Source organism: Mandrillus leucophaeus, unplaced genomic scaffold (genome assembly GCF_000951045.1).
Source record: "Mandrillus leucophaeus isolate KB7577 unplaced genomic scaffold, Mleu.le_1.0 Scaffold684, whole genome shotgun sequence".
Classification (NCBI taxonomy): Eukaryota; Metazoa; Chordata; class Mammalia; order Primates; family Cercopithecidae; genus Mandrillus; species Mandrillus leucophaeus.
The window spans coordinates 6,277-16,784 of NW_012107408.1; the positions used below are offsets into that span (position 1 = coordinate 6,277).

Here is a 10,508-nt window from a genome sequence, read left to right on the forward strand (position 1 = left end):
CTGGGAGTTGGAGACTGGAGCTGTTCCTGTTCAGCCATCTTGCTCCGCCCCTCAATATGTTGTTTTAAATGATCTGAAAACTCTTCCACAATAAATACATAGATAAAATGTGTTTCTAGATAAAATACAAAAAATACCACTTAAAGGCCAGGCTTTAAAGAAAGTAAGGGGAATTGCCAGAGGTCAGAAACAGAAAGCAAATAAAAACTCAAAGCGTTCCATTTCTTTCTCTTTAGCTGCTCTTGAATGAATTCCATTCCATTAAAGAGAAATAGAAACAGGCCCATTCAAATATCTGTACATGAAGCCAGGCTCAGTGGCTCACGCCTGTAATCTCAATGCTTTGGGAGGCTAAGGCCAGCAGATCACTTGAGCCCAGGAGTTCGAGACCAGCTTGGGCAATATGACAAAACCCTGTCTCTACAGAAAATACAAAAATTAGCCAGGCATGATGGTACACGCCTGTAGTTCCCAGCTACTTGGGAAGCTAACTAAGGTGGGAGAATCACTTGAGCCTAGGAGGTCAAGTCTGCAGTGAGCCATGATTGTGTCACTGCACTCCAACCTGGGTGACATAGTGAGATCCTTGTCTCAAAAAATGAAACAAAACAAATATCCATACATGAATGTTTATAGCAACTTTTTCATAATAGCCAAAATTTGGAAACACCTCAAATGTTTGTCAACTGGTGGATGGATAAGCAAATTCAAATATATCTTTAAAATGGAATAACAAATAATGAAGAGGAACAAATTACTGATAACATGTGACAACATAGATGAATCACAGAACCGTCATGGTAAGAAGTCCTGAAAGAAGTCAGAAACGAAGACTACATACCGTATGATTCCATTTCTGTGGCATTCTATAAAAAACAAAACTATAGGAGCAGAAAACAGATCGGGGTTGCCTGAGAGTAAAAGGGGAATTGACTACAAAGAAGCATAAGATAACTTTTTGGAGTGATGGAAATGTTATTACAAGCCAGTATAGATTTGTTTAATTTTATTGAACTGTATACTTTAAAAAGGATGAATATAGAATGTAAATTATGTCTCAACCTGATTTGAAACCAAAAACTTCAATAGATGGTTAAAGTTACTAGACCAATTTAGGAGCAGATTTGTGAACTGGAAAAGATGAATCTGAGCTATATTTATGTATCTATATATCTATAAAATATATAAAGAAATAAAGATAAATATATACAAAATAGATAGGGACATGGATTTGAAAAATATGAAAGAGAAGCTTTGTAGAACACACAGAACAGAAAGACAACGTATATTTAATTGAAATCCCAGTATGTCCACACCAAATGCTGGATAGTGGCTACCTAAGTTAAATATAGCAAAAATGTTCCTATCAGACAAGGATGAGAAGTCAGCACATAAGTGTTTGACATACTCTATACTTTCATATATTCTGTATTTTACAGTATGCTTAAAATATGTCATAGTAGAAAAATCCCTTAGTTTCCAGGCCTACCACCACATGTCCCTGCATTTTGCCTTCTGGGACATGCCCACATATATGTATAGATATTCGCATAGTTGAAGCCGTAATATATGCATGACTATTTTGTGTTTTCCTGTTTCTTTCATAAGTCATTTTTATTAACTTATTGTTACAAAAGTACTATCATGTACTATTAAGAAAAGGAAAAATGGCCAGGCACGGTGGCTCATGCCTGTAATCCCAGGACTTTGGGAGGCTGGATGGATCACCTGAGATCAGGTGTTCGAGACCAGCCTGGCCAACATGGTGAAACCTCATCCCTACTAAAAATACAAAAGTTAGCCTGGATGGTGGGTGCCTGTAATCCCAGCTACTCAGGAGGCTTAGGTGGGAGAATTGGTAGAACCTGGGAGGCAGAGGTTGCAGTGAGCCGAGATCCTGCCACTGCACTTCACACTCCAGCCTGGGTGACAGAGTGACTCCAGCCTGGGTGACAGAGTGAGACTCCGTCTCAAAAAAATAAATAAATAAATAAAAGAAAAAAGTTACTCTCACATAATCTTGTATATTATTTTGGTGTCTTTCTTGACATTCTTTTCCCATTAATATTTTTCAATTATTTTTGACTCAGAACTACATTCTAAGAATATTTTTATTGTATAGTTGTTTCTATAATATCTTGTATAAAAATGTCTCATGTTCTTATCTATAAAGTAACAAGATAGTTTGTAATTTCTGTCTGTAAGTTTGGATGTTTGTATGTCAACCAATATGTTCATTCTTGACAATGAATGTTTTTAGATTTGAAATTTTTTGCTACAAAATGGATAAGAAGTTTAATACAAACTTTAACTATTTTACCAAATTTTTGTATTTAATAGATCCCATTGAAGAGGAAGATGCAAATCTGCTATTTGGTTCAGTACAAGAAGTACTGAAAGCTTCAGTTATGGCTGATGCAGATATTCTTTCGGAGACATTTCAACTTCTGATAGACTCTGCCAAGGACTTCAGTAAAAGACTGTGGGGCTTAGTGCCATTTGGCTTGTATCTTCCAGCTCCTCCATTGTACTGTCCCCAGCCAGCTATTCTTAGTGAAGTAAGCTTATAGCATTAACTTTTTCATTAATTTAAAGTTGATTTTGTCGAGTTTTTAAAATAATTAACTTGATAATAATCATCAGGTTAAAAATTCAAGCTCTAAAGACAAACTTAGATCCCAGCTTTGCTGTTCACTAATTGTATAATCTTAGGGAGTGTACTAAACTACTGTTTAAGTTTCCTTATCTGTAAAATGCAGATGATAATACTACCTCTCATGGCATTTTTGTGAGGATTGAGATATCCTGTAAAATCTGCTAGCTCAGGACCTGGGACATATAGTAATTATTCAATAAATGTTAAAATTATTGTAACAATAGGGTGGGTGTGGTGGCTTATGCCTGTAATCCCAGCACTTTGGGAGGCAGAGGCAGGCAGATCACCTGAGGTCTGGAGTTTGAGACCAGCCTGACCAACATGGAGAAGCCCCGTCTCTACTAATTAGCCAGGCATGATGGTACACGCCTGTAGTTCCCAGCTACTTGGGAAGCTAACTAAGGTGGGAGAATCACTTGAGCCTAGGATTTTGTAATTTAAATACAAAATTAACTGGATGTGGTGGCGCATGCCTGTAAACTCAGCTACTTGGGAGGCTGAGGCAGGAGAATCGCTTGAACCCAGGAGTCAGAGGCTGCGGTGAGCTGAGATTATGCCATTGCACTCCAGCCTGGGCAACAAGAGCGAAACTCTGTCTCAAAAAAATTATTTTAACAATATAGCACAATCTTAATATCCAGACTTTTAAAAATTAGGCATTTGTTTAGGGTAACAAATGAAATAATGAGTGTCAGAATTAGAAGCCATACATTATTTCAGTCTCTTATTTATCTCTTTGTGTTTGCCTTTTTTGAAAGACTCGGCTGGGCATAGTGGCTCATACCTGTAATCCCAGAACTTGGGAGGCCAAGGCGGGAAGATTGCTTGAGTCAAGGAGTTTGAGACCAGCCTAGGCAACATAGTGAAACCCTGTCTCTATAAAATATACAAAAATTAGCTGGGCATCATGCACGCACCTGTAGTCTCAGCTACTCAGTAGGCTGAGGTGGGAGGATGACTTGAGCCCAGGAGGCCGAGGTTGCAGTGAGTTGAAATCGTACCACTGCACTTCAGCCTGGGTGACAGAGCAAAACTCTCTCAAAAAAGAAAAGAAAGAACTTATTTTTGACTTTGGTTTAAAAGGTTTTGTTTTTTTTTTTCCTGCACTATTCAATTGATAGTTCTATATTATAAATACTATATTCCTCTCAGAAACTTTTTCTCTGCTCTTATTAAAAAATCATCACATTATAATTAGCTGGTTTTAAGATTTAAAATGTTATTGTAAATTACATTTAGATTTTTAAGTATTTGATTAACACTTTGAAGTAGTTCTGGGTATTATTTTTTTACTACCTCCTGTTTCCATATTGGCAACTTCTACCTCTAGTTTTTAATTTCTCATTTGTTCTGTTTGGTTATATTTCAATAGTCTAAAACATTTTACTTGTTGATTTTACAAATGGAAGGAATAAAAAGTCCATGGCATTTCTCAATAATTCATCTTTCCTCTTGCATCTGAGTCTTTAGTAATTGGTTTAGAAATGTGAAATGACATTTAAAGTTTTTTGGATAGCCTATGCAGATAATAGTTCGAGTAGTTTGAGTGGTTACTATCTTTAGTAGTGCTTCATTTTATTCTTTTTTATTAAAGCAATTCTCCTTGGTAAGATTTCTTCTAAATGTCACTATGTATCAGTTAGAATCCCTTGTGTTGCAAGTAATAGAACACTTGGTCAAAATGGTTTAAACAATAAAGGCATTTATTGGCTCACATAATGAAGAAGCCTAGTGGTAGGGCAGGTTTCTGATTTAGTTATGTTACCAAAGACTTGGGCTCTGTCTTTCGCTCTAGTTTGTTTTTTGAGGTGTCATCTTCACCTGAAGACTAGCTCCCCTTGTGGGAGCAGGATGGCTGCTAACGGCTTCTAATGATGCCTTGTCCATGTCCATGGGCACAGGGATTGAGACAAAGAAAAGTGGCAAAATTATTTCTGTCCCAGCATTCCAAGCAGGAGGATTGAGATTCACTCTTATTGAGACTGGCTTAGGTCACATGCCTGTCCTTCAAACAGTCACTCTGGCTAGGCTTAACACAGGGTACTGCTTGGCCCGTGAATAGAGCCTTCTTTGAGGTGGGATGAGCTTTCCCTCAATCGTATGAGCCGTGTAGGAGATGGGCAGATACTAAAAAACTGAGTACTGTAAAGAAGTGGGCAGGGAAGAAGGATGTTGGGGAAGCAGATGTTTACAATGCTCACATTATCTCATTATCTGGGAAAATAATCTTTAGCTACTGGTTTGAATAGCATTTATTCAACAAACATTTATTGGTTCCTACTATGTATCAGACTTGAGTGCGTACACTGTGGCCATACGTAGACAAATGGCAAGGCCCTTCCTTCCTCTTGGGAGTTCTGAGTACAGTGAGATACAGGTATAAATTGATATGTAATTAATTGGTGAAAGCTACAGTAGAAGTGTGAACAAAGTGCTCTTGTAGCACAGAGGGATGGGCTTCACAGAGGAAGTGACATTGAAATATAAGTAGGATTATTCTCAGCAGAGGAAGAGAAAACGGATTCTGCTTAGATGGACCTCTCTAACATTCCACCAATGGAGTCTGAAGTGGCGGGCTTTAACTGTTCTAGGGTAAGACTGGGAACAAGGGTCAGCTTACCCCTTTACGTTGAGGGGAGATAAACTTTTCTTGATTCTAGAAATAGCCATAGTTGAAATCTCAGAGCCTGTGCCTCAGAATTTCCTTTATAAATCCCCAGGAACATTCTAGTTTGAGAAGCAGTGAGCATCATTAGCCTATCATTTTTTTTTTTCTTTTTTTTGAGACAGGGTGCTACTGTGTGGCCCAGGTTTGAGTACAGTGATGCAATCTTGGCTCACTTCAGCCTTCAACTCCTGAGCTTAAGCAGTCCTCCTGCTTCGGCCTTCCAAAGTGCTGGAATTACAGACGTGAGCCACTGTGCCCAGCCTCATCAGCCTATCTTTATTTTTACTTTACCATTCTAAATTTTCTCATTACTAGCCACTAAAATGGATTGTTTTATTTTCCTCAGGAAGATGGTGATGATCTTCTTTTAAAAGCTGAAAAAAATAATCGCCAGAAGGTATCTGGAATCCTTCAGCGTGTTCTCCTGCTTTTCCGGGCGGCTCGATGTTCTTTTCCTGTGGCACAGTGGTATATCTTGCAGTTGAGGTGGGCAAGAAAAGTCATGCAGAAGGTATGGAAATATCTTAAGTCATTTACGTGCTGTGTTAACTGAAATATACTAATATTTATATTATTGTTTTTATAATTGTTACATTTTCCCAAGGAGTCGTGCCCTATAAATCCATAAATTTCAGGTTTATTCACAAACAAACTAAACAGACCAGATTCTTCCTGTTGAAAGGTAAGGACTCTGAACTGGGTCCGTAGCTTAGCTCCACCCTGTCTGGCAAAAGATAGTGTAATCTAGTCCGTGAATTCCAGGGAATTACAGTTACTTTTTTCCAACTCCCCCATCATTTCATTAAAGATTGAAACTCAGTCCAGGGCTTTCTCCCAGTTTTCCTTGAGGTGTTGTCTGCGTTCTGTGGGGGCTTCTGTGGGTTCAGAGAATGGAAAGTTATAGTTCATTCTCGTCTGTTTCCATCCAGTAGCCTCCACTAGTCAGGGTCTCCCCCTTGCTATTTTCTGAGATGTGCAATTCAGTTTGATTCCCAGGTGTTCATCCCCTCCTATACTGACTTTAGCCGAGCTGTCACTTCATTCTTATCAGATTTCCAGCCAGCTAGGACACCTGGTAGGTCTCTTTATCCAGCTCTAAGTCCTTTATATGCCTGCTGTCTCTCTCAAAAATGTGGAAATAAATTTCATCATCTCCAAATGTGTTTAATTCAGCCTAAAAACAATATAATTATTTTTAGTAGGAACCTTTGGAGAGACTTTGAGAAGTTATCTAAAAGTATTTTTGAAAATTACCCTTTTTTAGAGAAAAAGAAAGTTTGTGAAATTTGGATATAGTTTCTATAAAAATATAAATTAAAACTGTACTCATTTTATATTTTGGCATCACAATGGAAACTGAAAGTAGATAGAGGTTGGTTGCCAGGGGTTAGGGAGAGGAGGAAGTGGACAGTGACTGCTTTTGTTTTTCTTTTTGGGGTGATGAAAATGACCTGGAATTGGCCGGGTGTGGTGGCTCACGCCTGTAATCCCAGCACTTTGGGAGCCTGAGGCGGGTGGATCACGAGGTCGAGAGATCAAGACCATCCTGGCCCACATGGTGAAACACTGTCTCTACTAAAAATACAAAAATTAGCCAGGCGTGGTGGTGGGCATCTGTAATCCCAGCTACTCGGGAGGCTGAGGCAGGAGAATCGCTTGAACTAGGGAGGCAGAGGTTGCAGTGAGCCGAGATCGTGCCACTGCACTCCAGCCCTGGTGACAGAGTGAGACTCTGTTTCAAAAAAAAAAAAAAGAGGGCCGGGTGTGGTGGCTTATGCCTGTAATCCCAGCGCTTTGGGAGGCCGAGGTGAGTAGATCACAGGTCAGGAGATTGAGACCATCCTGGCTAGCATGGTGAAACCCTGTCTCTACTAAAAATACAAAAAAATTAGCCGGGTGTGGTGGTGGGCACCTGTAGTCCCAGCTACTCGGGAGGCTGAGGCAGGAGAATGGCGTGAACCCAGGAGGCGGAGCTTGCAGTGCCACCGCACTCTAGCCTGGGTGGCAGAGCGAGACTCTGTCTCAAAAAAAAAAAAAAAAAAAATGACCTGGAATTAGACAGTGTTGATGGTTGCCTAACTTTGTGAGTATACTAAAAACCACTAATTGTACACTTTTAAAAGATGACTTTGATGTTATGTGAGTTATAGCTCAATTAAAAAATGGTGCTGAAACAAAGATTCTGAACCACATTACTTTTCTCTCTAACAAATTAACACAAATTTAGCAGCTTAAAATAGCACCCATTTAATATCCCACAGGTTCTGTGCATCAGAACCACCACAGGGTGGTTCAGCTAGGTCTCTGCTTAGAGTCTCACAAGGCCAATCAAGGTGGCAGCGGGGCTACATTCCTTTGTAGAGGTGCTAGGGGAACATCTGTTTCCAGGCGCATTCAGATTGTTCCAGAATTCAGTTGCATGTGGCTGTAGAACTGAGGTCCCCATTTGTTTGCTGGCTCACGCTCTCTCTCTCTCTCTCGCTACCTCTTAGTACCATCCTGGTAGTAAATGCCATTAATGTATTTGACAAGAAGTCTGTCATTAGCATGCTTCCCTAGAGATTTGATTAGATTGTGTCTTTCTGGAAGTGACTAGCAGGAGAAAATCAATTGCAAGCCTTCTGTTAATGCTTCTTTCCCAGGTTTAAGTCTCTTAGAGCCCTTTCCTGAAACGTGGAAATAAATTTTATCATCTCCAAATATATTTAAATCAGACTGTTATCTGTAGAAGCTCCCTCTCTTTTTATTCTTGATTAAAAAAAAAAAAAAAAAAACTAGGTAACTTTTCCTGCACCATATTCTACGTTTATCTGATCATTTCTTCATTTAATGTCGTTTACCTTGTTTCTCTTTCTTTTTTTTCCCCCCTGTAACCCGGTCATTAATCTGTGCTCATTGAGGCAGAGAGGTTTAAATAGATTGAGGTTCAAATTTTCTTTTTTTTTTTTTCTTTTTTGAGACAGCATCTCACTCTGTTGCCCAGGCTGGGTGCAGTGGCATGGTCTTGGCTCACCGCAACCTCCGGCCCCCGGGTTTAAGCGATTCTCCTGCCTCAGCCTCCTGAGTAACTGGGACTACAGGCGCCTGCCACCTCGCCCAACTAATTTTTGTGTTTTTAGTAGAGATGAGGTTTCACCATGTTGGCTGGGCTGGTCTCAAACTTCTGACCTCAAGTGATCTGCCCACCTCAGCCTCCCTAAAGTGCTGGGATTACAGGCGTGATCCACCGCACTTTGCCGCAAATTTTTTTAGAAATGAATCTTTCATAAGTATTGTGCGCTTCTCTGTTGCACGTGGCACATGTGTTTGCTTATTTTACTTTTAGGGATGGGGAGATAGAGTTTGGATCATGTCACACCCTCTATCACGTATCCCCGTCAACCCATCACCTTTTTACTCTGTTAGCGTTTACTAATGATCCTTGCCTAGAGTCATTATTAAGGGTTGCCAAATGGTGTCTTTCTAATTCTGCCATTTATAGATTAGTTTTGTTAAAAGTTATGTATGTAGGCATAAACTTTTTGTATTTGTTTTAGTTACTGTACACAGCTTTATTTGGGATAAGGTTAAGATTCTTATATTTCTTTATTTTCTTTGCTATGCCAGTGAGGAAAGCCAGGGACAAATAGCATTAAATTCTTCTTATACAGGCAAAATTGTGACAAGAGCGAGCAAATGATTTACTTAGAACCTTTTTTTTTTTTTTTTGAGATAACAAGCTAGTGACTTTCCTGAATTAAATTTGTAAGTTTCTGAAAATGTAGCTGATTTCATGTGCTGTGTTTTCCGTGTGGTTCATCTTACCTGCCTGATTCTTTTATAGTTTCTTTAAAAGTGATTTATAGTGCTGGTAATTAACATATTTGCTTATTCTTTACTTTTAGATTCGAATGAAAGGATCCCTTCCTTCACTGAGTCCTTTTCCTCAGTCATTACTTAATTACTGTAAAGGAGGTATCGTATTCTTTAGACCTGGAGCAGCTGGAGACCATAAACTTGATGAAGTTTCCATTAGAGCAATAGGTTTGTCCAAATGAACTGCTTGCTTAGACATTAGGCCTAAGTATGAATAATGGTATGAATTTTTCATTTGATTTGGGAAAGTATTGACTCTTCAAAGTACACTATGCTCTATGATATTTTACTTTGTGTTCACAAGTAAATACTGTACTTTAACAGCTATGTGTATACATATATGATATATATGATAGTAAGTCAGAAATTTATTATATAAACAAATTGTGATACCTGTTACCTTATGTCATGCTTCATTATTAAACTAAATTTTTTTGTTTGTTTTGTTTTTGTTTGTTTTTTGAGATAGAGTCTTGCGCTGTTGCCCAGGCTGGAGTGCAGTGGCGCGATCTTGGCTCACTGCAAGCTCCGCCTCCCAGGTTCACACCATTCTCCTGCCTCAGCCTTCCAAGTAGCTGGGACTACAGGTGCCCGTCACCACGCCCGGCTAATTTTTTGTATTTTTAGTAGAGGTGGGGTTTCACTGTGTTAGCTAGGATGGTCTTGATCTCCTGACCTCGTGATCCGCCCACCTCGGCCTCTCAAAGTGCTGGGATTACAGGTGTGAGCCACCATGCCCGGCCTTTTTTTTTTTTTTTAAAAAAAAAACAGAATCTGGCTCTGTTGCCCGGTCTGGAGTGCAGTGGTATGATCTCAACTCACTGCAACACACCTCCTGGACTCAACCCATCCTCCCGCCTCACCCTCCTGAGTAGCTGGGATGACAAGTGCACACCACCACGCCCTGCTAATTTTTGTATTTTTAATAGAGGCAGGGTTTTGCCATGTTGCCCAGGCTGATCTTGAATTCTTCAGCTCAAGCAGTCTACCTGCCTTGGCCTCCCAAAGTGTTGGGATTGCAGGCATGGGTCATTGTGCCTGACCTAAATTAATTTCTTAATTCATGGTCTATGTCCAGTTATTTGTGTAACAAGTTTAAAAAGAAGTAAAACTTTAGATATCATTTCACTCTTTTCTCCTTAATCATTCCTTAATCCTAATCAGTTCTATTTATATTAAGCCCTGATCTTATCTTTAGACTTTGATTAAAATGTTTACTTTAAAGCCGGGCACAGTGATGTAATCCCAGGTACTTGGGAGGCTGAGGTGGGAGGTTGCTTGAGCCTGGGAGTTTGAGGCTCTTGTGTGCAATGATTGTACCTGTGAATA

At 39.5% G+C, this 10,508-nt stretch overlaps 1 protein-coding gene across 1 annotated transcript in view; it reads left to right on the plus strand.

The window, feature by feature from the left end:
* The first annotated feature begins 631 nt into the window (after positions 1 to 631).
* The window catches only part of LOC105555415 (chromosome unknown open reading frame, human C5orf42), a 102,353-nt gene continuing 92,476 nt past the window's right edge, over positions 632 to 10,508 (plus strand). Inside the window, exons 1-4 of the mRNA XM_012002358.1 lie at positions 632 to 800; positions 2,341 to 2,558; positions 5,671 to 5,835; positions 9,209 to 9,347. Of these exons, the coding sequence (XP_011857748.1) occupies positions 740 to 800; positions 2,341 to 2,558; positions 5,671 to 5,835; positions 9,209 to 9,347 (583 nt within the window). The 5' untranslated portion in view covers positions 632 to 739. The remainder of the gene's footprint in view (positions 801 to 2,340; positions 2,559 to 5,670; positions 5,836 to 9,208; positions 9,348 to 10,508) is intronic.